The 27,906-nt window shown below is 39.5% G+C and overlaps 2 protein-coding genes across 3 annotated transcripts in view; one reads left to right on the forward strand and one right to left on the reverse strand.

Annotated features, from left to right (window-relative positions):
• Positions 1-2,001, forward strand: part of CAST (calpastatin) — a 48,845-nt gene extending 46,844 nt beyond the window's left edge. For both annotated transcript variants that reach the window (XM_016216156.2, XM_087815459.1), the window contains one exon: positions 1-2,001. The gene's annotated coding sequence lies outside the window, so the exon portion shown is untranslated.
• ERAP1 (endoplasmic reticulum aminopeptidase 1) lies at positions 1,728-27,906 on the reverse strand. Its single transcript, XM_016216177.2, has 19 exons — positions 27,660-27,906; positions 26,697-27,242; positions 26,095-26,233; positions 23,898-24,032; positions 21,179-21,299; positions 20,258-20,412; positions 19,820-19,933; positions 18,500-18,631; positions 15,927-16,058; positions 15,698-15,769; positions 14,229-14,383; positions 12,654-12,733; positions 11,899-12,082; positions 10,360-10,516; positions 9,588-9,772; positions 8,534-8,695; positions 7,903-8,043; positions 7,299-7,380; positions 1,728-3,490 (listed from the first exon to the last, which is right to left on the reverse strand). Exons 2-19 carry the CDS (start codon positions 27,221-27,223, stop codon positions 3,335-3,337), a joined length of 2,829 nt encoding a protein of 942 aa, XP_016071663.2. The 5' UTR covers positions 27,224-27,242; positions 27,660-27,906; the 3' UTR covers positions 1,728-3,334.

The following is a 27,906-nucleotide window of genomic DNA, read 5'->3' on the forward strand; positions in this document are numbered from 1 at the left end:
ATATCTACGTATAAAATCTTCAGCTGGTGGTTGGTGACTTCTGAAGAACAAAAGGCTTTGACAACGTATTTTTCTGGGTGGCTTCTAGACGGTGATATTTGTGAAGTTTTTTGACATCCTAAACATCAGTTTGTTATTCTTTTCCCAGAAAGAATTGAATTTGTCTGGTTCACCTGTGTTATTGTACTGAGTATTGATAAACTTTGAGTTTTTAAAAATTGCCTTCAATTGGGAGAAAGGAACTTTATATTTCTAAGAGATATTATTTGATAGCTTCTTAAAGCAACATACACAAAAAAGGAAAAACCTTTGCAAACTTTTGCACGTTCTACACACAGTGCCTGTAAATCTCATTATTTTCTGTTTGCACTTAAGTTTTTGTTGTTAGCATTTGGAAAACAATGCTTTAAACATTCTTCAGTGTTTTGACTTCTCATTGCCCCTTTCCTCTTGGGCTTTTGAACTGTATTTGATGTTTCTTTGAGTTAATGTTCATAAGTCCAACATAAAATATTGTACATTGGGCATATATCTCCTCTTGGGCTGCTAATAATAAATTAATAGGTAACCTGGACAGACCAGGATGCAACACCCCCCCTTTTCAGGTTAAACTCTTCTTTGCCAAAGTTTAGGACTTCTGCCCCTTGTAGCTGGTGCAAAACATACTGAGACTTGAATCAAGTCAGAAGAGCAAGATACAGACTATATATATGTCACTGCATAGCAAGTTCCAAGAATAAAATCTTCTTAGAATATTCATATAGCTTGACTTCTGTTGGTTTACTGTGTTAAGCTGTGCTTTCCATTCACTCTATATAAAACCTGAGCAGCAACTGTTTGCTTAGAGCCGTTGCAACGCTAGTCTTTGTACTGTATAGCACCTAGCATTATGGAAGTTAGGTTTACCAAATACAAAACCAAACTTCTGCTTTAAAAAAAAGAAATTAGAATTTGAAAAGTTGCTTTCCTTCCCCTCATAGCAACTTAACAACTAGCCTCTGTTGTCCTACAACTTTGGTTTCCCAGATCTTTCTGAATGAATTATGAACATAGCACTAATGTCGATGAGATTCTGATAAATATTTGATCTTTACTTCCCGGTAGTGAATGCAGGAAAAGATATCAGGTACATATCATACATACACTGATTTGGAATTTGTTTCAGAGAGCACAGCTCTTCTTAGCATCTGTTTGAAGATTTTATTAGGACTTAGCTGACTTCACTAAGTATATCACCAATACTGTCTAATGTGGGGGGGGAGACGCAAAAATAATAGCACTGCTTGTAATGGACATCAAATTTTGTTAATACTCTACAAATTCTCTTTAAAAATTAAGCATACACCTATGAGATTTCAAACTTAACCCACTTTAACTGCTATGTCTGTACCATCAGAGACATAGGCTTTTTTTTTTATTTTATGTCTGGGAAATATAAGCCAGTGTTATGGTGACTAAACAGACCTTTTCAAGGCACTGACAAGAAAATAAAACACATGTTTCCTTAGGGATTTTTAACTATATCTAATTCTTCCATTTGAGTATATAAAGGGGTTTGTTAAAAAAGGTAAAACCTTGGACATCGACAGATGTTTGCAAGGATATGGCTGCAGTATTACTAACTTGATGCATATGTAGTATTTTTAAACAACCAAAATCCAAAGATTTAAGAAATGCCTATGAAGTATACATTTAAGGTCCTCTGAATATGCCTTTTTATTTATTAGAAATGTCTTCAAGACTTGGGTGTTTGCTAATAAGTAATGATGACTTAGTAAGTTTCAGGATCTAAAGCAGTCCTTTTTTACCCATCTAATTAGGAGGAAATAATTGCAAATATCTGCTTAGAGGTAAATAACAGACAACTTTTTATTACCAAAAAGGTTTTGCACATTGTTGTGGCAATCTTGTGTCTATTTAGGAAATGGACTTCTCCAAAAGCAAATGAAAGTAGGTTCCTCAGGTGACCAAACCAATTAAAGAAAATATTTTACATTCAAATCTTGGCTTTATGTTTTTTTATAAGGAAAATACCTGGGGGTAGAAATTACCAGTGATTTGTTTCTTGCACCATTAAACCATGCAATATGTATAAAAATGGAATTGTAAGCTCATTTATGTCCAGAAAAGTCACTATTCCTAGTGAAAAAATTTTGACATTTTTCATATCATTCCCTTATCTTGAAAATTCTGCGGTACATTAAAAACCTCATAAAAGATTTCACTTAGAGTAATATAAAATATTTTCAGATTCACAATACATTGTCATTTACTGGAGACTGTAATGACTTATTGGCAATCTGTTGCAATTATGAGTTATTCAGGAATTATAAACTAGGCTAAATAACCAGCAGGGAGGGGAAGAACCGCCTGCATAAGGGTCAACAGCTCTCAGGTTCAACTTCAAATGAAGTTCCTCTAGACCTGAATGTACTCTGCTATCTCAGAAGGGGCACTATCAATCAGGGTCCCTGAGGAAATAGATGCCACTCAAATTAGGATTACCTGAGGAGGGTTCCATAAAAGGGGGGGGGGGGTTAAAACAAAAATGCAGGCAGGGACACATGGAAACCACAAGTACAGCCAGGACTAGTAAAAGCCAGGCTGCCACTTCACCCCTCATCCTGAAGGGGTGAGAAGGAAGGGGCTACTGGAATGCAGAGATGGGGAGGGCTCAATGGGAAAGGGGGGCGCCCGGCCGGCGCTGAGACCTTGAGTGGAGGCCAGCCTGAGGCAGCCTGCAAAGGAACTAGGGGGATAAGCACCCCACCTCCTCTCTCCCACCCCAGCTCCAATCTGCCCTCCTGAGAGACTCGCCACAAGCCAAAGGGCAAGGAAGCCTGATGGGGTACATGTAGGGGTTCAAGTTTGCCCAGGGCATGCAGCAAGGAAGAGAAGGTAGAAAGTGGACCAGGCTCCTCCTGGCTTAGTCACCGATCCAGGTGGTCACTGGCAGTAGTCCCCACTGTTCAGTGTTATAAGGAAACTAAAAAACCAGCCTACGATTGACAAACACGTGGGAGGGAGGAGTTTGGAGACTGGGGGGCTTAAGTATAAAATATAAAAGAAGAATTAAGTACTTTACTCCTCGGTAGTGGGGAACCCACTTGGGGTTTACATTGCAGACAACACTGTAAATGAAACACACGATAGAAATAACCCACTGGTGAAAAAATGAACAGCCAGCCTTTTCCCAGGACTAGACAAGTGAGTAAGAAGTTGAAGGAAAAGTATCTTCAGTGGGAGCCAAAAAGCCATCTCTAGATTGAAAATATTCATATTCGACAAAAATGGTGGTGAGTTTCAATCGCAGGAACCAACAAGGAACAAATTGTTACAGCAGTTCAAGATTTGAGTTTTGGAGCCACACTCTGATTTTATCGAAATTCTTATCCATCCAACGTATGTTTTCCTCAATGGTTTCAATTGTTTGTTGGACACAACGGAGCTGAGAACCATTTTCTTTCAAAGAGCTGAAGAATTCTTTTACCTTGTGAGAAAAAAATGTGTCTCTTAAAATTTTGCTTTATTACATTATACAAATGTAAGTTCAGGCTAGTTGAAAGAAAACCGAAGCCAAAATTCCAGCATTTGTCAAAATTCTATATGGAAGGCAGCGCCAGGTGTCTGGATACGATTATGTACACAAACTTAAGCTATACGAAATGAGCTCATGCCTCATGATGTCAAGTTTTGTTTTTTCTCTGCAGTTTTCTAATTTATTCACAGTTGCCAGATTCTAAAAGACTTCACTGTTTACCACTTTATAATTAAGGTTTAATTGAGTGTGTCTATTTGATGTGTATTCTGTTATATACACACAGATGCAAACTTAATTTTTTTAATGATATCTAAAAAGCAGTATGTGCACAGTGTCTTCTCTGCCAAGCAAAACAGTTTCAACCACATAAATGCAGTCTTTCTCCATGGACCTAGCCTTTCGTGTCATTACAGGAACACTGTGGGGAATGGGATTCTTAGCAAGTTATGGTGGTAATACCCCAAACTTGGCCAAGTTTTTGTCATCCTAATCCACAATTCAGGTACTGTTCCCTCAAGGTAAAACCCACACAAAGTTTCCCATGGTTTTAAAGAGAAGAAACTTGACTATCTCCTTGAAAACTTTTTGCTGTTCCATCACTGGGTATCTTAACCCTGTTAAGCTCGGATGAGGAACAGGCTTTCTTTGCCATAGCACTGATCATTGTGCTCCTCTGTTTCACCTTAAAGGGTTCTTAACCTTTTCCCATAAATTTTCATAGCATTAATCCATCAATTTCTGATTTTGTAGACAGAAAGCAAGTCTAGGCCAAGACGTATTGTTTATTCAGCATGGATTCCAGACAGTTCATTCCTTAAAAAAAATCCATGCCATAATATCATGAGTTTGAAAAGAAGAGGGGTGTAGAATAGGTTTTTGAAAGACCAAATCCCAATTTTAAATGATGCAAGGTTGTTTTAAAATTATATCTCAGTGCAACTTCTTGATGAGCTTAGAGGCATGCCCTCCTGCTGTGGCAACCTAGAAAATACTCTCCTCTGTCCTAAGTGTAGCTCAACCTTCTTTCATACTCTCAGAACTGAAGATTAGTTGATATTCAATCAAAAATAACTCTGGGCACTCTTCAACAATCAAACCACATCAGTAATTTTACCAGTGGGTCAAACTGTCTAATCCTGAAGGATCCCATCATGATAGTACCACTAAAAAGCAGACCTACAAGATTTGCAACAAAACCAGTTGTTAACACTTGCCCTTAAATTTCTCCTGACCCAAAAGTCTCCCTCCTATATGATCTGCTTTGGGAAACGCAGCATGTCATCTGAGTATTTGATTCAAACCTGCCTCCTTGAGAACATTTTCAGTGCAACAAGCAGCATGATAAAGGCATAGAAACAGGTTTATTCTAACTAGTTTGAGCAAATAATTTAACTTCTCTGGGATAGTCTCATTTGTTAAATGAGAGTCATCTCTACATTGCAGAGGGGAGGTATATGACATGGGTAAGGTGCAGAACCTAAAACCCAGCGTGTATCAGGAACTTCACGTCATCCATTCGTGAATATCGACACTGGTACTGACTCAGCCCTTGCCTTAGTTACGGTGCTCGAACTGAGGATGAGGCAGTGCCGCAGAGCACCCTACGCTCGTGCAGCTTACAGTCTCCCTGGGGAGACAAGCAGTAAACTGTGATTACTGTAAATACACTACTGTGAAAATAAACCAGGGCTGTGACAGTAACTGGGGCGGGGGTGGTCTGCTGCACACGGAGTGGCCTAGGAAAGTGACCTTGAGCTGGAACCCTGAAAGGGTAAAATGAGCTTTCCAGCAGAGTTGGGGAAAGAGCAAGCTAGGCAGAGAAGAAAGTGCAGAGCCTTAGAGGTCAGAGAACCAGCTGGCGGCCCAGGAGCAGGAGCAGGAGGAGGCCGAGTGGCTGGAGCACTGAGAGACGGTGAACAAGGAGAGCAGGTGAGAACTGGCGGGAGAGGTGGGCAGGGGCAGGTCATCACAGCCTTGTACACACAGGAAGGAGAGATTTGGACTTTATTGCAAGAACCATAGGGTTTTAAGAAGCAGGTCAATGGTGGGCTGATTTTCAGTTTTAAATGTGGAAAATGGTTTGGTTAATGGCAAAGTGGCAGGAGGGAGGCCAGTTAGGAAGCTATCACCACAGACCAGGCAAAAAATAAGAAAAGCTTGGACGGGCTAAAAGGCAGAAAGACATGCAAAGCTATGTTGCATATACCAAAGACAGGGCCGACAGGACTCAGGGATGATTTAGATGTGAGGGGGAGGAAGGGCTCAGGGTGACTCCTATGTTTTAAATGTCAGTAGGATGCTCTCTAGTATGACATTATCTCAGGCTCCTTCATTTCCATGTCCTGCCTCAAAGATTTTGCACCTGATATCTTCTATGCACACAACACTCTCCTAGATATCTGCATTTCCTTCGATATCCACTCAAATGTCTCCTAAACATCTTGTAAAGCACAGTGCCACTCCTTCCTCCAGGCACTCTCTATCCTTACCTTAGTCAGTCTTCAACCTGACAAAGGCTGTTTGTCTGTAATTCTCTGATTTCCCTGGAATTTACGCTACATGAGAACAGGGGCATTTGTCTCTTCTGTTCATCACCATACCCCAGAACCTAAAACCTGCCATATAGTAACAATAGGATGTCTTGAGTGAATTAATGAGAAAATGAATGAATGAAATGTTTTGTTGCTACAGATCTGTTCTATAGACAGCTGTCTAGTCACAGCCTATGGATAACTCTTCGGTCATCACACAGATACCTCTGCTGTGGTCCTCACTGGAGTTCAAGCTTGAGATATTATGTGTGAGTTAATTTTACAAGCCTGGGTGAGGCTGCTGAAAACTGGACAAAAGTTAAGGGTACATGACATTTCTTTTGCATTTTCAAAGCACTCTTCCTATATCAAGCTAGACTGCAGTGTAACCAGGCTACACGTGAAACTATTCCTTAAAAATTAATATTTGGCTCTCAGATTTTATCTAAATGCAACACAGTTTTAGAACCACGTAAAATTTGTTCTACGACTTTACTATAGAAAACATTATCATAGACTGGACACCACAAACAACCCATATATCAAATTCTTCAGAGCTTAAGACTGGGAGAAAGCGTGCTTTTGTGGAAAACTTGTATGGTTCCCTCTTCCCAGACAATAAGAATAACTCATACTGTGTTCTCATGACTGTGTTTCCTTGACTGCTAGGAAGCTGTGATAAAGTTAGGGTTCAATTGCAATAAATTATCCTCAGCATAAATCCTTCAGACAGTTACCTCTTTCTGTCCATTACGCAACTTTTCTTTATTTTAACATTTCTTTTATATCTGGACCTTATAATCTGCCTGAAATCCTTTCTGAAAGTAGATGTTGTATAAATAAGGAACAGGAAATCATGAACCTGGATAGTGGAGAAGCTGGATTCCACCTACCTCTTTCACAGAGGCTGGATGGCCACTTTAGTAACTTATACCTCTAATGATCACTTTAATCACCTGAAAACGGGATTGAGTGTCTAAAGTGATTTTTAAGCTCTAAAATCTAATGGCAAAGCTAAGACTTCTTCATGTGTTTGGGAAGAGACAGTTTTTACTAGTTCATTTGTAACTAACTGATTCTTGCTTACATTAAAACCACCATAGCATCCAAAAAGAACATCTACTAAATGACAAAATCTATTTCTAACTCATCACATCTTAAAAATGTGTTGTCTAACCCATACTTATTAGCTAATTGTCACTTAAGCTTAAAGAGATTTTTTTTACCTCTTCAAGCCGTGCTCTTGTGGAGAACTGATTTGTTGTTCCCATCACCATGTAGGCTATGGTAGATGAGCCAAGTTCAAACCTAGAAATGGAAACCATCAAGTTATATTGTGAAATATTTATTTTTTCAACATATATTTTTAAGTGCCTCGTATGTTATAGCATTTAACTAAAAACTGGTTAGGCATGAAAAACATGGACATGATCCCTACCCTCCAATGGGTTAATATCTAGTTGCCAAAAAATAAATACCAACAGCTGAATAAAAATGAAATACCCAAAAGAAAATGATAGAGGTAATAAGGCTATATAAGTTAGACAAGGGCAGATACAAACCAGTGAAAGTGCTGAGCAGGAGACTTCTGGTAGGTCAGTGGGTGCAGGGAGGGATTATTCCGCATGGAATGGAAAACCTGACTACCCAGATTCATGAACTAGCAATGAATTAGAGTTTTATATTTTCTAAGGCTATTTTAAGGACCTCTACTTTCTAGCTTCAATGAAAACCCCCTTTAGACGATCACTGTTGTTTTACAAACAAAGCAAAACCATAGCCAGGTTAAGGAACTTTTCCAGGCACAGCACAGTCTTTGGCACTACTTACTTTTGCACAAGTTTATTCCAATTCTCCCTCAGAAACTTCCAGGCCAATGGATATCCCACTGGGTTTTTGCCAATCATTGTAAGAATACCTGGAAACTCTTGAGTTTTTATTACATCTCCTTTAAAACTTTGGTCTAGGAGCCTAGAATGATTAAGAGAAGAAATGTTAGCAATGGATACACCCCCAAAAAGCTGTAAATGATAAAGTTATTCCATAAAATAATTTGTGAAAGAAAAGACACTCTGCCCTCTGCCAATAACAAAGACCAAAAAGATAATAGGTAACCAGAGCCCTGACAAACTCACCATAGCTACATAATAAAACTAACAAACACATATTCTCACATATTCTCTCATTTGCTCATAAGAGGAGCTAAGAAAGTATAAATTTGTTATTTTAAAGATACACAAATATATTTTCTAAATTTGTTATTTTAAAGATACACAAATGTATGCTCCTTTAAATATTTTTCCTAACAATTATTCACCAGCCTTGTTAGATATGTGGTTGCTAGTATAAATGTTCCCAGCAGAACAGATAATTCCTGGCCAAAAGAACAAAAACAGATGTCAGAAGGATCTGATCTAACTTAATTCCTTTGTTCATGCACGAGCATGAATGAATTACTCACCACTGAAGCTTTTCCTTATTTTGGCTAACACAGAGGGCAAATTCAATTTGGTCTTTCTCGGTACTGGACAGAGAAGACTGATATTTACTATAGAGAAAATCCCATCCGTCAGTGGTCTGGGCTCCCACAGCAAACACTGCCAAGGTCACATCGTTGGGCAGCCTGTGGGGGAAAAACATACTAGGTGAGAGTCTAAGATGTAGGAACTGTGTTTGGATGCAGAATGGTGACCAATTATAAACTGATAAGCTGGTCCCATGATCAGGGAAACATGCCTCGAAATCTAAACAAAACTAACCTCTTTCCTTCAGTTAAATTTTTTGAAAGAGGCAAGAGAAAATATCTAAAATTAGGTTGTGAGTAGCCTTCTGGAAAATGTAATGTGAAACACCACTTTTACAAGTACCTATGAATCTACCATGCTTTAATGATGCAGGGTGACTCAACAGGTGGTCACTTTCAAGCCAAAATAAAGAGATTCAAACTAGACTCAAGATGTAGTCCATGAACAAACATCAGGAATCCAATGCTTGTTTACAAGCATTTCTTTCAATGAAAGTGTGTGTACCATTGGCTTAATATTTGCCAAATGGGATTTAAACCCCAAATGTACCTAAGTATAGTAAGAATTAAATTTCCAAACAGAGGAAGATCCTACTTTATTTAGACAGCGTCAGCAACTACTATGCACCTACTGACAGGGACTTTGGTCACCCAAAGGAAATACTGTGAGCTGCATTGCCTCTGGTCCTGGCAGTGCAGCTGTCTCAGTTCCGATAAAGTTTTGTACCCTTGGCTGCACAGAGTGGGAACTATTCTAATCCCATTCTAACTCTGCAGATATTTGACTTTTGTGCATAGAATTTCCCTCCTAGCATTAGAGTTGAGAGATACATAGATAAATCTTAGGAAGTAATTTATTTTCCTAAAATGGGAGACAGCGGAGACTTGTCTATAGCTGGTTTTGCTTCTAACATTCAGCAGTGATGATGGAAAATAGAAAAGGTACCCCCCCCCCTTCCATGAACGAACTGGCTGTTTGCTAAGGACAGACCTCAAGTTTCCATCGGCTTCCTTCCATTCTCTGAAATAGCGTTCCGCCCTCTGCACACAGGGCTGATACTTGCGCACACAGGCAAAGAGAAGGAGCTGACTCCGCAGCATTCGCTCTGAGACGGAGCCCTCGTCAGTCCAGGTCTGCTTGTCAATGAGGCGCCTCAGCAGCCTGATGAGAAAGGCCTGAGGGAAAGCCACAGTGTCACCAGTACTGTCCCAGGTCCTCTCATTTTGATATAATACAATACACTCAGGTGAGAGGGAATATTTTTAAAAGCTTAATGCAACTCTTAAATAAGAAATGATAAACTATTTTAGTATTTGCATAACAATCTTTTATAAATTTATCTTTACCTACTTAAAATCAGGATAAACTACCACTTTTAAAACAAACTAAGAGAGTTTATATGACTACATTTTGAGGGCAAATTATACAACGGGACTTCATGATATTTTGCCAAAAGATAACAACTTTATACCTCTTCCTCAAGTACCTGAGTCCCAGAAAATCTTAATAGCAGCCATCATAATACAGAAGTAAAATGAAATAAAGGATTTGCAAAAGGAAGGGAATCAGAAATCCATGAAAATTAAGTAGAGTCTCAGAGCGCCGCGTCTATTTTTAGCGCTAAAATAAAACCAATATCTTTGTCAGTCAACCCAAATACTAAGTTCATTTTGATTTACTTTTCTTTAATGGTAAGAATTCTTCCACACCCATAGAAAAACAAACCACTTTTGTAACTACTCAATTTATTTCAGGCTTTTACCTTGAATTGAATTTCCACTTCATTCATATCTCTTTTCTCCATTAACTTATACATAGGTATCAGCTCATCCAAACCTTGGAAAACGGGCATAATTTCCGTTTCATGTTTCAAGTACAGGGCTAAATTCAAGGCTTTTTCAATCGGTAGCTTTCCAATGCTGGTCAGGAGATACCATGGTTAGCAGTTTAAAAAGAGAATCCAGGAACTTAACTTTTTGTTTCAAAAGATATTTTAACAATCTCCCAGCAAAAAAAATCAGTCAGTTATCCATGCCCCTTATAAATAAGGATCTTTATATTAGTATCTTCTCTGTCACAAATAACACATCTGGCATATTTACCCCGTGGAGGAAGTTTCTCAAATAACAACAGAGCTAGGGCTAACTTGTGGTTAAGACAAAATGGAAGCATGTCAGGGTCTGTCCCTCTAGGAAACGTTGGACTGTGTGAACTTCCAGGGTAAGATGGGGATTTTGATCAAAGATCCTTCACGAAGCCCAGTCGGAGAGACTGCCACTCTAAGTTAACTGTGTGAGTCTTTGGAGTCAACACATCCTCTCCATTCCAAAAAGGAACTGAATATACATATAAACCCTTGGTTATAGAGGGCTGGTGCTAAAAGCCTCAGTGGTAAGGTATATGCTCATATAAACACAAAACCCTCTAAGATTTAAGCAGCAGTATGCTACAGAGGGGGATACTTTCAGGCACTCAGAACAGCTGGCTAAGCAACCCCTATTTTTACCCCCTATTGCTTTTTGTCACCTCAAGAGGCCCAGAGGAGGAAGAACTTGGCATTTAGAGCAGAAGTGCATGGGGCATGAGGAGAAGTATAAATTATTCCTTTCTACCTGGGAGATTCCCCTTAGGACTTCTGCTCTGCCTAAATAAAGAAGAAATGCAAGTTTTTGGCTTGCAGACTATTTCCTTAAACACCTTTGTCGTGGGGCAAAAACAAAACAAAACAAAACAAAAACACTATCCTCAGCAGTTCAAAGGTCATTTGGTTGAGTGGCATTTTATGAGCTGTATTCCATAAAGATGCTGTGAAGTTCAGGGATATGGGTTGCAGGGTGGGGGTGGAGGGAACCTGATTTAATCCAGGAGATGTAACTTGGAACAACTTGGGCCTGGGCCACTCATTCTTGGGAGAAGGCTTCAAGCTTGTTAAAGACCCAGCAGGGGAGAAACCTGATCTGGTAAAGCAGGGCGAGAAAAAGAAGCAGGACAAGCCTTTAGAAACTAGGCAAGGGGCTTCTCCAGGGTGTGGGTCTCCTGATTTTCTGCACATTAGCCTCCACATGATCCTAGTTGTTAATGAAAAAGATTAAAATACAGATTCCTTCCTTTACCTTACTCAGCAGACACAGACAGGAGGTTAACCAAAAGGCTAAAAGCAACCTTGGGTTCTTAGAAAAACTTAGGGGAAAACACCCTTCAACTTATTAGCAATCAATCATTTTCATCTTTAGAAATCAAGAATTTGAGTGATAACAGCTGCTCTCAGAAATAAACCAAGACTCCAAGGAGCTTGTATTACCTGACAAGCTGAAACACATTGTTAATGAGACTGGCCCGATCATTACTGCTGATTGCTGTGTGTGTTCCTTGTAAAAGGCCAGTCAAAGAGTCCCATCCATCATCCTCATAATGCACGATGTAATAGCCATTCATTCCCACATTGAATTTGATCCATTCCACCTCTTCCGGGAGGATGAGCACATCTAGGGCAGATGAGATAAGTCACGGCTCCATTTTCTCTCTTGACGGATGAAAGCTTTTCTGATCAGAGACCGGACACGAAACTACAGGCAAGTTTAGTACTGAACAATTTTAATACTGAAATGAGTTTCATATTAACATGTTTCTTTTAGAAACCAAAAAACAGCATCCTGGTACACAAAAGCTAACCCTAGTTTTAGACACCGATTTTATGAGATTTATAGATCTATGAGAAGAATGCAGCCACGTTTCAGGCCATCCGTATGACACAACCCAGCAATGTTAACAAAGTAATGGGGAATTTTCACTAGGAATCCCTTCTTTTTAGCATTACATAACTCAATTGTTTTCATCTTTATCTGGCAAGATACTGGCCTTTTTTCAACCAAACAGTATTTTCCAACCTATAGTCTTCACTAGAAAATGAAAGCCAGAGATTTGCTGAAGATAAAAGGTTGACCTGATCCTTTTTGTTTTAACCAAGATAAATAGCAAAAGAAAGGTGGTACCTAAATCCTGCACATTTCCAGAGCTCTTTCTTTCATTAACCTAGTTATCTCCCCGACAAATTACCTGTTTTTGTCTTCAGCAAAAATCTATGGACTGAATCTGATTTGCTGGTGATAAATGTCAATGGAACATGCCACAGGTACCTGAAAGGAAGGAGGGTGAATTGCTCATTAGTTGAGTCAACTGAACAAGCAGCTATTAAATCACCTACCACATACCAGGCACCTCCTAATTTAAGAAAGAAGGGTACCAAAGCTGCTATCGCCAAGAGATCAAAACACCCCCATCCCGTTTTTCAGGCACTATTCATCCTTCTCGGGCTCCTTGGGTAGAGTTAGGAATTTGGGCTCAAGTGAGCCCTGACAGCCCTTATAGTGACTGGCTGGAGCTCAGGGCTGAACTTAAAAACCATGACCACTAGTAATGGCACAAATTGACATCATGTGCTTCCGAAATCATATACTAAGAAGAACACATCACTTCTATGGAATTCCTGCTAATGATGCATAACCTGAATCTGATCACGAAGAAACAGCAGAAAACCCAAATTGGAGGACATTCCACAAAATAATTGGCCTGTACCCTTCAAAAATGTCAAGGTCAAAACAGACAAAGACTTGAGGAACAGTTTCAGAGAAAAGAGACTAAAGAAATACAATTAATACAATGTGATCCTATAGTGAATCCTTCCTGAAGGACAATTTTTCTTTTTCTATAAAGACATTAGGACAATTGGAAAAATCTGAATAAAGTTTATAGGTCAGATAATAGCACTGTATTGAGTTTATTTCATAATTTTAATAATTGTGCTGTGGCTATATAAGTGAATGTTCTTGTTTTTTAGAAAATACTACACTAAAGTATTTTGAGGTAAAGGATTATCATGTCTACAAATTCCTCTCAAACCGGGAAAAGCTGAATGAGAGAGAAATATAGAGGAAACATATATTAGAGTTCAATAAGATATTTTATATATATATATATATATATATATATATATATATATATATATACACACACAGAGAGAGAGAGAGAGAGAGAGAGAGAGAGATAAAGCAAATGTGGTAAACAGTTAATATATATGTCTGGGTAAAAAATATATGGAAATATTTGCGCTCTTCTTGCAACTTCTCCATTAACTCTAAAACTCTTTTGAAATAAAAATTTTAAAATAGTGTGCATCTAGGGCCAATCATGCTGCAGTGTGTCATTTCCAGTGATGTCCTTCTGTCATGTTAAGCTGACGAACACGTTCCATGATCCAACTGAGACTTCCAAAAGAAAAGAATTGAGTCTCTCATGATTCTCAGAAATCATAATTCCCACCCACTACTGTAACTTAGTGGCAGTTACTTAGATTCTAGCCAGTAACTGGAAATTACCATCTAATCAAAGTACAAAACATGAGCATGTTAAAATAATTATACATCATCCGCTTCACTGAGATGAACCAAGGTTTTAGAGCCCCCTTCATCCTCTTGGGGAGATGGTGGTGTATATGTCAACTTCATAGCATATGTAGATTTGATTGAAACATTTTAGCAATAAAGGTAAGGGCACTATTTCAAAAATAAGGTTTTGTCCTCTAAGACAGATGTTACTGAAGCAACAGAATGAGTTTTTCTCAAGTACCCTTACCCAGTTTCTGGGGTGCCCTCAGATCCTTTCATATAGTGCTCTTGCTTCATGTGTACGTTCCTCCCTCTCACCGTGATGGTTATCAGGGGAAAGCCCTTCTGCAGCGTCCAGGTGTTCATCATGGTTTTCACATCAAGGCCTTCCTGTTTCCAGTGCTGGTTTATACAAAAAACACAGATGCATGACCCACTTAGGCCCAACTAAGCCAGGACGGGGCTCAAGCTTGCACTCACAGACGGAGCTGCTACCAGTTGCCACCTCCCCTGTGAAGCTCTTCCCTCATCCCTTCCCCCCCTCCTCAGCCCCTGCTCTGCCCCCTCCCCCACTGTCTCCAACCACAGCATGTTGTCCATTAAAGTGCTGTTTACTTTTCATTCTCTTTCTCTACACATGTGTGTCCTGAGAACAGGTATCATATCTGGTTCTACTATGCACACCTTGGGCTTGGCACCGGGCACAGAGCAGGCAAGGGAATGAAAGCAGAGAGACGGGAAAGCGGCCAGGCCTTCAACCCCTGCGTAATCACGCTGGCTCTCAGGCCAGCAGGCCGGGAAAGCGCTCCAGAGCTGGCCTTCCCCAGCGATAAGACCCAGATGGCCCACACTGCACAGGCAAGCAGGCGCTCAAAAGAGAGCATTTTCCAGGATACTAAGGGAAGCTTCTAAGAAATATTTAAAAGCTAGTGAAAGGATAAAATACGCTACAGAACAAATCTACAAACTACTGAATAAAGCCAACTCTAAAAACAGAAAAGCCAAGAAAATAGAAATATGATGGACGAGATTCTGTTAAATCTCCAGACGAACGCACAGCTGCCTGTGAAGAGTCCACAAGTCCAGATAAGCAGAGATGTAGACTGTTTTGAGATTCAGCTGTTTTGAATTCTTTACTGCTTATAGTTAAAAGCATGAATTAGCTCTAAATTCAAATCCCAGCTCTGCAATTTCCTAACCATATGCCTTTGGATTGCATATCCCCATCTGTAAAAATAGGGATAATAGTGCCCCACTCACAGGTTGACTGAGGAGAGGCAATAATATACATAAGTGCTTAGCACGTGCCTGACGCGTAGTAAGTGCTCAAGAATGCTCGCTGCCATCATTTGTTTCCTTACAGATGAAGAGCTCTGGGAATGATCGACATAGCCTTTCTGATAGATAAAGCCCTAATCTCCCACAGAAACCTGTCATAAATTCACCGCTTTACAGAGAGTCGAGCTGAAGAAATTAGTATCAGTGAGACGCGTTACCGAAGAAGGCTGTGCAACTCCCTTGTGTAGATAATTTTTTAAAAATTGTAAAAGGCTGTCAGTCTGGCATAGTTTAAATGCAGTCTTATCAAGAGCAAGGGTGATATCATCAAGGACCTCAGAAAGTCTGGCACAGATCCAGCCTTCAAAGGATGTGGTGTAAAAGAATGTGAGGGGCGGGGGGGGGGGGGGGGGGGAGTGTACAGATGAAAGAACTTACTGAGGATGAAGATGAATGTTGACCCCTAGAGCAAAAGCCCTCCATCCTTTGTGTGCTGTCTGTAGGGCAAATCTAAAAACCGAAAATATACACATCACTCTCAGTCCTATAGAAAACACTCATGATTCTTCTCAGAGGGATTAATATGATGCAAAGGGGGGAGGGGGGACCCAAAATGATAATAAGCCTGTCAATCCCAAATGTAGAGATACACAAAGGACATACTCACACTTGCCATACTGTTCCACAGGTCCTCGTTTTTTGTGTTTTTATAACTATATGTCTGGAGATAATGTACAATGCCACTTTTAAACGCATCAGCACTAATATAATCCCTTAACATATTCAGAATACAAGATCCCTGGAAAGACAATACAGATAACTGTTAAATATACTTTGGCCTCAATCTAATCAACCACCACACTTTATTTTGGAATCATTCTTTTAAAAGTCTCCTTTTCTGGAAGAATTTCCTAGGTCCCTTCAAGGTAGAGGTAGTCTCCCTCTCCCTTTGGTTCTAGGGGATGGTGGGGTCACAAGATAGACAAAGCCTGGATCCCTGAATGTCCACATGAAGTGCCAACAGGACTGGTACTTATTTTACTGATATATAAGTGACATAGCATTATATTAGTTTCAGGTGTACAACATGATTTGATATTTGCATATATTGCAAAATAATCACAATAAGTCTAGTTAATATTCATCAACATATAGTTACAAAATAATTTTCCTGTGAAGACTTAAGATCTACTCTGTTAGCAACTTTCAAATATGCAATACATTACTAACCATTGTCACCATGCTTTACATTACATCCTATGACTTTTTTATATTTAGAAGTGGGTACCTTCTGACCCCTTTCATCCACTTTGCCCATCTCCCATCCCCCGTCTCTGGCAACCACCAATTTGTTGTGTGTCTATAAGCTTTGTTTTTTGTGGGTTTTTTTTAAAGATTCCACATATAAGTGAGATCATAGGGTATTTGTCTTTCTCTCACTCATTTCACTTAGCATAAAGCCCTCAAGTTCCATCCATGTTGTCACAAATGGCAAGATTTTCTTTTTATGGCTGAATAATACTCCATCATATATATGCCACACACCCTTCATCCATCCATCCATCCATCCATGAACATTTAGGTTTCCATATCTTGGCTATTGCAAGTAATGCCACAATGAACATGAGAGTGCATATATCTTTAGATTAGTGTTTTCATTTTCTTTGGATAAATACACAGAAGTGAAATTACTGAATCATATGGTAGCTTTATTTTTAATTTTTTGAGGAACCTCTACACTGTTTTCCATAGTGGCCACACCAATATACATTCCCACCAACAGTACACAAGGGTCCCCTTTTCTCCAAATCCTTGCCAACACTTGTTATTTCTTGTCTTTTTCATAGTAGGCATTTGAATAGGTGTGAGGTGGTATCTTACTGTGGTTTTGATTTGCATTTCTCTGATGATTAGTGATGTTGAGCGTTGTTTCATGTACCTGTTGGCCATCTGTATGTTGTCTTTGTAAAATTTTTATTCATTTCCACTGCCCATTTTAAAAATCAGATTGATTTTGTTATTGAGTTGTATAAGTCTTTTATATATTTTGTATTCTAACCCTTTATTAGATATATGATTTGCAAATATTTTTCCCATTCCATATGTGGTTTTTTTCATTTTGTTTCTTTTGCTGTGCAGAAGCTTTTTAGTTTATTGTAGTCCCACTTGTTTGTTTTTGCTTTTGTTGCTTGTACTTTGGTATCATGTACAAAAAAAAACATTGCCAAGACCCATGTTAAGGAGCTTTTCCCCTATGTTTCTTTAAAGATTTTTATAGTTTCTGGTCTTACATTTAAGTCTTTAATCCATTTTTAGTTAATTTTTCTGAATGGTATAAGATATGAGTCAAGTTTTCCCAACACCATTTATTTAAGAGACTCTTTTCGCAATTGTATATTCTTGGCTCCTTTGTCATAAACTGACCATATATGTGTGTGTTTATTTCTGGACTCTCTAATCTGTTCCACTGATCTAAGTGTTTGTTTATATCTGTTTTTTATCACTCCTACACTATTACAAAAACATCCAAGCAAGAAATACTTTTCTGTTTGCTGCAAATAAAACAGCCAAACACAATGATAAATGACACATTCTCTGCCTCAGTGAGAAGACAATAGAAATGGTGACATTGAAAGGGGAAGTTTAAAAGCAGAAACTTGATCTCATAAAGGAGCTATCACTTAGCCCCAGCCAATGCTGCCAAGAGAAATAAAGGACCAGTGTGACCAGAACCCTCCTCTCCCTCCCACAAGAGGAGCCACAAATCTGGATTTTTACATAAAATCTCCCAATTATTCAATATTGACAACAATTTCCAAATCTGTTATTAAACACATTGTGCAGAATAATACTTCGCAGTTCAACAATGCAAACCACTCCTAAAAGCACTGAAAGTTAAGCTACACAAGGGCAGGAATTTTTGCCTGGACAAAGTCAGTGCTCAATCAAGACCTATTTGTTGAATAATAAATAAAAGACAGAGTTTTGGTAGGCCGTGAATTTTCAACTTACAACAGAGTAAACGAAGCGTTTACCAAAATTTCATCTTTAGGGTTATGAGACAAATTGCAAGCTAGACCTAAAAGAGTGAACTCCAGCAGCACGGGTCAGAATAGAAGGCAGTCAATCTGGGTTGCTCCTTATGAAGGGACAGTCACCCTACAACCCTATCTATAACCTCTCCACCCCAGTATTTATAAGTTTTACTGTCCAAACTGCACCCTTACAATCCATTTTTACCTTATCATAAGAAACCTCATCAAACATCTCCCGAATCTGAGCAGGATTCTCAACAGGTGTGGACACAGGGTGTGAGGAATTTAATGCATCGACCTCCATTGCACTAAAACACTTGCCAAAGAAATAATCTTCCTATCGAGACAGAAAAAAAGACAACACCAGCTACAATTTACATGTAGATGAAAAATATAAAAGGAGGAAGGTTTGATGTGGGGCAACAAGTTTATACTTCAAATTTCTGGTCCAATATATTTCATATTTATATAATTTACAAAATAAAATAGAGTTACTATCTTTTAAAGAGCACCCACTTTTGGTAAACATTTTAGATTTCTTGCATCTTAAATATTTACTTATCACTTTAGAATAAAGAAAACTTCATATTAACTTAAAAACAAAACCATTATGCCTACAGCCAAACAGCAACAAAACAAGAAACTAAAATGTATAATTTCAACATTTCCAATCATCATCTATACTCTCTTAAAGAAAGAAATTTAGCTTTAAAAGCATGTAGTGAAAGAAAAATGGAGGACACATTCCAACTATAACCTGACTTATTAAGGCCTAGTAACCAATAGAATAATACACTTACATAATCATTTTTTAAAGATTATGTGGAAACATAGAAAAATATTTATGATATATTATAGTGTAATAATTATAACTATGTATAAATAAATATGTCTATAGAAAAATGAAAATAGAAAATTAATATGAACAAATGAAATCATTATAGAAGGTAAAGGATTTTTTTTTTAACATAAAGTTTACATAGTTTCTTTTAAATTTTACTGCATGTAACTTTCACAAGTTAAACACATGATTTTTAAAATACACATGTAGAGGTTTCAAAGCACTAAATCTGTGATCCATGAGTCTAGGTTCATATACAATCAAATATGCAGTTACCTTAAGCATAATTCATTTGATATGGCAAGTAGAATTCTCCTGAAATAGCAATCTGTACCTAATACTCCTTCAGTGAACAACCTGACGGTTGAAGAAATGATACAGAACAGACAGGCTTTCATTATTTCTATTTCCATTTCTATTATTTCTATTTCTCTATTAAGGGAGAAAAAAATTTGATACAACTTTACAGCAATCATAGATTCACAATTTAGTTTGGAAATAAGCCTTTGTGATATACATCTTGAAAGTTCACTAGCATTTTGGGAACATGATTCATATCTAAAAACTCCCAAGGAAGTTATTAACCTATGAATTCTGTAATCAAAGCTCGGTAAATATTTTCCAGAAACACTGAACAAAACAACAGGTTAACCTAAAATGTAAAAAAATAATAATACTTCTTACAACTTTCAGTTCTGGATGAGTCACACTGACAGACAGGAACTCCATAAACTTGGCAAATCCTTCGTTGAGCCAAAGATCATTCCACCATTCCATAGTGACCAGGTTTCCAAACCACTGAAAGGAAAACGGTCCTCAGATTATTCACACATTTCTAGGGAGACTGGCTTATCTATACAGCCATAAACATAAGGCTTCAGAAGGAAATCTATTTTATATGTGTAATGTCAGTTATATGGGTGTTAACATAGTCATATAACTCATATTTTATCAAAATAAAAAGAAAAACCTTTTAATATACATTATGAAACATTAATAATGCTTTAAAGAGAAAAAGTAGAAATTATCACTACAATATATGAATAGCCTCATATGTCCCATGAAAGCAGTACAGATGCAGTTTAACTACACTATTTAAGAAGTGTGAGTGAGCTTTCGTACCTGGTGGGCGAGTTCGTGGGACACAATCATCGTGATGCCAAGCTTACTTGATGCAGAAGACTTTTCCGCATCAAACAAAAGAGAAGATTCCCTATATGTTGTCAGTCCCCAGTTTTCCATAGCACCACTCTGAAAGTCAGGAATAGCAGCAAGATCTTCGGAAGAAGCAATACAAATATATTAACCAATCTCTAAGCTATACATTTCCCAAACACACTGCCTTTCAGAGTGGATGGATGTAGTAATCCAAAGAAAATCTAAGCTGCCCTTGCAGAATCATGTAACTCCAGGCTGGGAGAACCTTTCACAGTAGGGAAAAGGTGCGTGGTGACTCAGAGTCACTTTGTTACTGTGTGACAAAGTCAGACTCAGGTCTGAGGCCTCCTGATTCCATTTCTAACTTTCTGACAAGGAGTTTAGGATTGAATAATTTTAACAATTGTTTCAATAGTCCACTCTACTTTGAATTCCCAAGACTCTCATATACCTAAAAACCTCAAACACAAAATAGTTTTAAGGGTCTTATAAGAAAATGCAGATTTTCTTCTGCTGTGTAAATTCATTCATTCAAAAACCATTTTTTGAGCATCTTCTCTGTTCCTACCAAGTATGTGCCAGTAATGGGAAAAAAATGCAGCATTTGCCCTTTGCTGTCTGCCCACTGATATAGTTGGGTCTCTCTTTGAAGTCCAAAGGCAAAATTATTTCCATGCCATGTGCCTCAGGAACTGTATCAAGTTCTGCTCTTACTATCATTAGAAGTTTAGTGAGATCAGATCAACCCAATGGTTAACACCTGCCAGGTTTTAATGACTTGAGAGGGGCTGGTGGGATAACTACAGGGATGGTAATTAGGGGCATATAATTTATGGCTGGGGTCATTAAATGCCACAATTTGTAATAGCTGTGCAAAATCTCTACCTTGTTTGGGTAAAGGATATGGAATGCTAAAATAATCTTCATAAAATTCTAGAAGAGTCACCGCAGCATCCAGTGCATATTCTGCCTGATCGATCTTGTCGGGCACAGCATACACGGACACCTGAAGAGAAAGGCATAAGGAAGTCACGCAGATGCCATCGGGGCTGCTCTCCGTGCCTGCAAGCAGACTGGCGTTAACAGCTTCATGCTGTGGAATATGGTTGCCGACATGAAAGAAGGTGACTGGAAGTTCTATTTCTTGTATTAATGTTGACTGTTCCTGACCAACCCCCTTCTGAAAACAACTACAAATGCTGGATAACATGTACAAAAAGGTCTCTTTAAATGTTTTCATGAGACAGTGATAAAGACAAGTTAGAGGCCAGACCTGAAGTGACAGTAGATACCCTCAGAAGTCAGAACAAAGCTGCCAGCTTTTGCCCTGAGGACACTAGCTCAATACAGATAGACTTGAGCTTTGGTTTTTCATGGCATTGAAAGACTCAGGGGACAGGAGACAAAGTCCAAAGCCTGCCTAAGACAGTCAGTGTAACAGAAGAGACATCTCAGCAGAAGGCTGCACCCCACAGGGCCACACCCTTCCTGTAAGGGTGAACTAGAAACCACCACCCCTTTTCTTCAGAAAGGCCGCATTGAGAAATGTGTATTTCAAATGCTGGTACCATCTGGGGAAGATGGAATACCTCTCAGAGAATGTGTAACTAAAAGTTAACCTCATGCTATTTAACAGCTAGATTCACAATGACCGGGTGGTCCAAAAACCCAAAGCCAAGTAATTTAATTTAAGGTGGTGCCCAAAGTGCTCCCAGTCACCTGACAATAGCAAACAAATTCTCTCTGGAAGAATCTACCTTCAACTCAGGTACAACAAGTTCACAGATATAATTCACAATATATACAAAGGAACAAGACCCCGTGAGCAAGAGCCGGCAGAAACCATAAACCACAGAACCAGATACACGGAGACTTCAGCCATGACAATTACTAGACACAGGATATAAAACATATGTTTAAAGAAATAAAAGGAATAAAAATATTAGTATGTAAAAGGGATTCTGGGACCCTGTTTCAACGTGGGAATATGTGGGGGGGGGAGTTTCCCCCACATTGCCAAGCAATTCTCCAACACCAGCTGGGTGTCCTGCAATTTTAACTCAATTCTGACACTATCTAACTGAAGACAGCGTCCAATCCCACAGGTTAAGGGGTCAGTCCTACAAGACTGTCCCGCACCCCCACTTCAGACGCCAGTCCAAAGTCCAGGTTGTCACCTGTGCCTGTGAACGAGTATAAATTGGAGGCTTCAACACCCCCTCCTTGGGTTCGGTTACTTTGCTAGAGCGGTTTACAACCCAGAAATTTACTTACTGTAAAAGGATGTAACTCGGGAACAGGCACATGGAAGAGGCACAAAAGACAAGGTGGGGAGGGGCTGCAGAGCTTCAGTGCGCTCTCCTGTGGCACTGCCCTCCCAGCACCTCCACAGGTCACCAACCTGAAAGCCTGTCCCTGGGGGTTTTTGTGGAGGCACAGACTCTGGCCAGGCTGATTAAACAGCGGCCTGCTTGGGATAGAACTCAATTTCCAGTGGAGGTCAGGGGTGGGACTTGCAAGTCCAACCCTCCAATCACCTGGTTGATTCCTGGCAACCAGCCCCCATCCTTAGGCTACCTAGGGGCTTTCCATAGGTCTCCTCATTAACAAAACAAGAAACATCTTTATCACCCCCTTGGTTTAGGAAACTCAAGCCTTTTCAGAGCTCTGTGCCAGAATGCGGAGGAAGACCAAATATGTATTTATTATAAATCACAGTATCACAGTATGGAAGAGGCATTATATAAAGACTCATTCATAAAGGATTCACAAAAGAGGCCAAATCAACGAGTGGGTGTTTTTGTTGATAGTCTCACTGCTGAATTTAACTGCTCCCTACATTCAAGTCTCAGACCCCTTAAAGTCCCCAGGTAAGTAGAGGTATCTCCACTAGGATAAGAAGCCTCAGCCCTATAGGAACAAAAGGCAACTTAACAGAGAAACCCTAACTACCTAGGCCTCAGTGAAAACCAGTACAAATAAATGAGGTATCTCAAATCCCGCAGTTCCTTGCCAAAAAACATATTTGCATTCAGAGCCACAGCATACAGTTGAGGAGGTTGTTCATTACACAATACCCAGACCAGGAGACAGTGCTCCTTGAAACAAGAACTTTCCCCCCAGTAGTCCAGTATTCCCTGGCCCAAAGGCTCTCCCTAGAGGCATTTAATACTCCAAGCAGACTGCTCTATCTTTCTTCCTTCCCAGGGCCAGAAATCACCTGCTCAAATGGTCGGTGGCATTCATTTCCAAACTGCAGAAAGTTATGGCCAGAAGCAACCTTAGACACCATTGCAGGAGCGTGTCCAGCTTACACAGTTTAAAGAAGTATAAACCAGTCCCAAAGAGAGGCAGCAGGGCCGAGGTCGTACAGCCAGTTAGTGGTGGAGCCAGGACCATGACACACGCCAGGCCAAGCTTCTCCACATGTTTTTATTATTAGAACCTCACTGCAAATATGAGCACCTGTGACAGTAGGATCATGAACCCTGGTTAACCCGTGACTAAAGGGGTTCCCAGGATGTGTACTTCCAGTTTTAAAACCAAAACAGTCCCAGGCAGACCAGAACAATTTGGTCACCCTATGTGACAATCACAGGTTCACCTTGACTCCACTCTTGGTCATCTTGCTGATAGATTTAAAATCTGAAATAATGAAGGCCACCAGGTAGGTGCTCATGTTGACAGTGACATCAAAATGGTCTTCTATGAGTCCTTCAGCAATAGTCACAGATTTAACCTAAAATCAGAATAACTTGCATCATCAAATAATCCAATACATTGAAAACATTTTATAAAGAGAAATTTCCTACCAGACTTATTGAAAATATACAGCATGGCATTTGTATAATTATTTTACAATTTCTCTTTCCAATATCTGATTACAGTTTAGATATTAAGGCCAAACCATTCCATTCAATTTCTTTTTTATTGAGATCTAATTCATATACCATAAAATTCGCAATTTTAAAGTACAAAAGTTAGTGAAATACAGTCTAGGAGATCTGCTCCCAAAGAAGAGTCTAGTACCTCAGCCAACAGAGAACACTGTGGCAGGATTTAGAGAAAGGACCCTTCAAAACCAGCCTGGGGCATTCCATTGTTAACACTAGCAATTTTCCTTTAATCTTATTTCCACCTGTATTTCTGCAACCTGGTCCTTCTTAATACCCACCAGCTGGTCACCCTCTGGTCATTCAAACCCTGACACTGGTAGCCAACTTAAGTTTCACTTGAAAGACACAAAATTGCCTTTCCTTTTTAAAATGCTTTTACCAACTCCAAATAAAAATTTCCATTCCTGACACTGTACTAATTATTAGAAAAGTAAGCTAAATAAACAAATTCAAATTTAAATGTGCTTAACTATTTGCTTTTTTAGCCTCCCAAATGATGGTTGGAGACTCCATTGTCTTTCCCCTCAGCTCCAAGTTTGCAGCCTGGTTCAGGCCACTTCTACTCCCCCAGGGAGGGCTTTCCTGTTCAAGGGCAAGATCACCTTAGAGAGTTGCAGATCCTCAACAAGTGGGTCCTGGATGTCCTTGGATTTAGACTCCAGCAGCTTCTCAAAGCCTCAGGGGCTCCTGGCCTTCCCCCTGAAAGCCTGAGAATTTCTCCATGGCCTTGTCTAATCAGCCTCTCCCCGCTCCTTTATTCTAGCCTGTAATTTTCTAACTAGACAACCCACTCCCATCTCTGGGGAGGAAACCATAATTTGAAAAAACATGTCCTCTGTCCCAAATTTATAATAGAAAAATGACAGGTTTTTTTTTTTCTTATCTTTTCATACATGGATGTGGGGAGAGGAGACAAAAATTTTTGGCTGGCTGGGATTTTCAGAAGAACGCTTTTCAGAGGGGACCACCCTCTAGGGGGGCCTGTCAGAATCTTGTTTGAGGAAGGAATCCTTGAGATATTTAGGAGGGATACAGAGTTTTAAAGGTTGAGAAGTACTGTCCTAGAGGTTGGTCTGTGGCACTTTGGGTCCCAGCATGAAAAGATATTGCACAGGAATGAGTTGGGACACTCTTCAGGACTCCAAACAAAGCCTAGTCCACCCTGAGTCTCATCCACAGTGAGCCTCTCAGAACAAACGTGTGTGCTTCAGGGGTTGGCCCGCATCTGCTGCAGAACGACAGCTCAACTGATGTTTCTTCTAAGCTACCAGAATCTTAGGATAGTGGCACTTACGGAGTAGTTTCATTCATTTGGCAGTCATTTTCTGACCACTTTGAAAAATCAGAGGAAACACTCCCACATCTGCTTTGAAATGGAAAGATAATGGTGTCTTTAAAGGAAACTGAGCTACCTGTCATTGTGCACCTTGAGTATTGTAATATTCTGAAAAGATTCCTTCTTTACTTTTTCTATCTGCTAGTTAATGTTAGTTAGTATACAGAAATTATAGAAATTAACTATATATTAGAAATATGGCCTTATTCAACAAAGCATTCTCTTTAAAATCCTTTTAAAAGATCATATGAGAAAGTGAAGGCCAACGTGCTTTGTGAAGGACCTGAAGTTGTCAGGGCTGATTCCCTCCTATGAGCACTGATGACCTAGGATGTCACTCTTCCTGAAATCTTGCATGTTTTTAGGGACAATTTTTTTCTATGACTACAAATAAATTGTCACTTGAAACAAAAGCATAGGTTGGAAATGAAAAAGAAAAGTTAGCTATCTGTCAGGCAATAAAACAAACAGAACAGGGACCTGAATAATAACTATCATTGTGGATAATGCAAGTGTCAGTGAGTCCATGGATTTTTCCTGTGAGTAGACATAGAGGAGTTCAGACTCACCAACGGCATATTGGAGATGGCCAGGTGCCTTGGCTCCCTTCTGATCTTGATTGAAAAACTCGCTTTGAAAGCAGGTTCATCAAAGCAGGGAAAGGCCATTCTGGCTGCAGTAGGTTCAAATTGTGTTGATGCAAGAATCCTAAAATGACAACAAGCAAAATAAAAACACAGCATGAAGCACCAGGGACTTCTGACACCTTGATTTTGGACTTCTAGCCCCCAGAACTGTGAGAGAACAAATTTCTGTTGTTTTAAGCTACCCAGTTTATGGTACTCTGTGATAGCAGCCCTAGAAAGCTAATATATAGGCCAAGAGAATTAAAGATGTTTATTACATCCCAGAAATCTAATTAAATAAACAAATGGGCATTCACCCTGATAGAGCTGAAAGCAAGAAAACTGGTTAAAATGGAATGAAAAATGAGGTCCAAAAAACAAAGAAAACAAACTACTGCCATTTTTAACTCTACAAAGAAGATGTAAAAGCCAAACCAAAGAAGGAATTCAACATTCAAGGGAATTTTAAAAGATAATCCACTTGAAATAATAAATTTAGTGTAGGCAGCAATTAAAGCTTTAAAAAAATATATAGAAAAAAATACCTCACTTCCCCCTCCTTGGTTCTGTAGGTGCTTTTATAAAATCCATGGAAGCTCTCAGAAAGATTGCCAGCATAATCAATGACTACTGTGTAGGGGAGCCCAACCACCAGTGGCTCGGGAGCCAGGAGCGCGATTTGCTCATGAGGCGGATATTCCAGGACTCTCAGCGGCTCTTCAGACTGTGTCTCTCCAGCGCCCTTCTTGAGGATGGCCTTAGATATCTGCAGGTGCTGACTGTGCAGGATGATGGCACTGGTGGGCTGGCTGGCAGTGATGTCCACTGCCGTGGTCCCCTTGAAAGTCAAAGTGGTGAGATTGGCATGGATCAGGAGATCATAATGAACTGGGACGATGTGCTCAGGAAGTCTCATTTTAGTCCAAGGAAACGGGGTCCCATCACTAGCTTTTAGAGATGAAGTTTCACTACTCTGACACCAGAAAGGAGTTGACAAAATTAAGAGAATCAACAGTGAGGAAGGTAGAAGTGACATGGTTCCAAGTGACCATTTCCTAGACAGAGATATCATCTTCTTTACTCAAACTACCCTAAAAAAAAAAAGCAAAAAAAAAAAAGTCACTAAAATATTATCAGGACAGCATGGTTTCAGAATGTATCCACCTAGAATTGGCAACTGTAGATATAAACTTGCAAAAGTACTCAGTCTTTTCCTAAAAGTAAAATTACCTTCCCGTTGTCATTGATTCATATTAGGAAAAAGTTTATGGTTAGCAACAATCATTAACTCCTAGTCAAAGACATCATCTGGTTTTCAAAGTTTAAATTAATTTTATCAATAGTGTTCTTGGTTGAAAGCAACGGAACAATCTCTGGCTGAGGATCCCGAATAGCTCACTAAATAGGTTGCAAAGTTGCCAGGACTTTTGGGAAACCAGGCTCATATAAAGGCAAAGACAAAGAGCCAGAACCACATGAGAGAAGCATTTGACCAGAGGACCACTCACCACCCACACTGGGCCTTGGAGGAATCCACCCTCCTGCCCTGGAGATCAGATGCTTGACACGGCTGCAGCCACTACTACAGTGAGTTCTCCGATGCTCCTGCAACTGTGCATTACTCGTTTCAGCTTCAGAGTCCCTACATTCAGCTACAACTGTTGGAGCCGAGGTGCGGTGTCCACACTACCAGGCAAGGAGGTGGAAAAAGCAAGAATCAGGACTTTGCAGCTTCTGCAGTGGGAGACAAGCCTT

The sequence above is a fragment of the Miniopterus natalensis genome, chromosome 3, assembly GCF_054644295.1.
Source record: "Miniopterus natalensis isolate mMinNat1 chromosome 3, mMinNat1.hap1, whole genome shotgun sequence".
In the NCBI taxonomy this organism is placed as follows: domain Eukaryota; kingdom Metazoa; phylum Chordata; class Mammalia; order Chiroptera; family Miniopteridae; genus Miniopterus; species Miniopterus natalensis.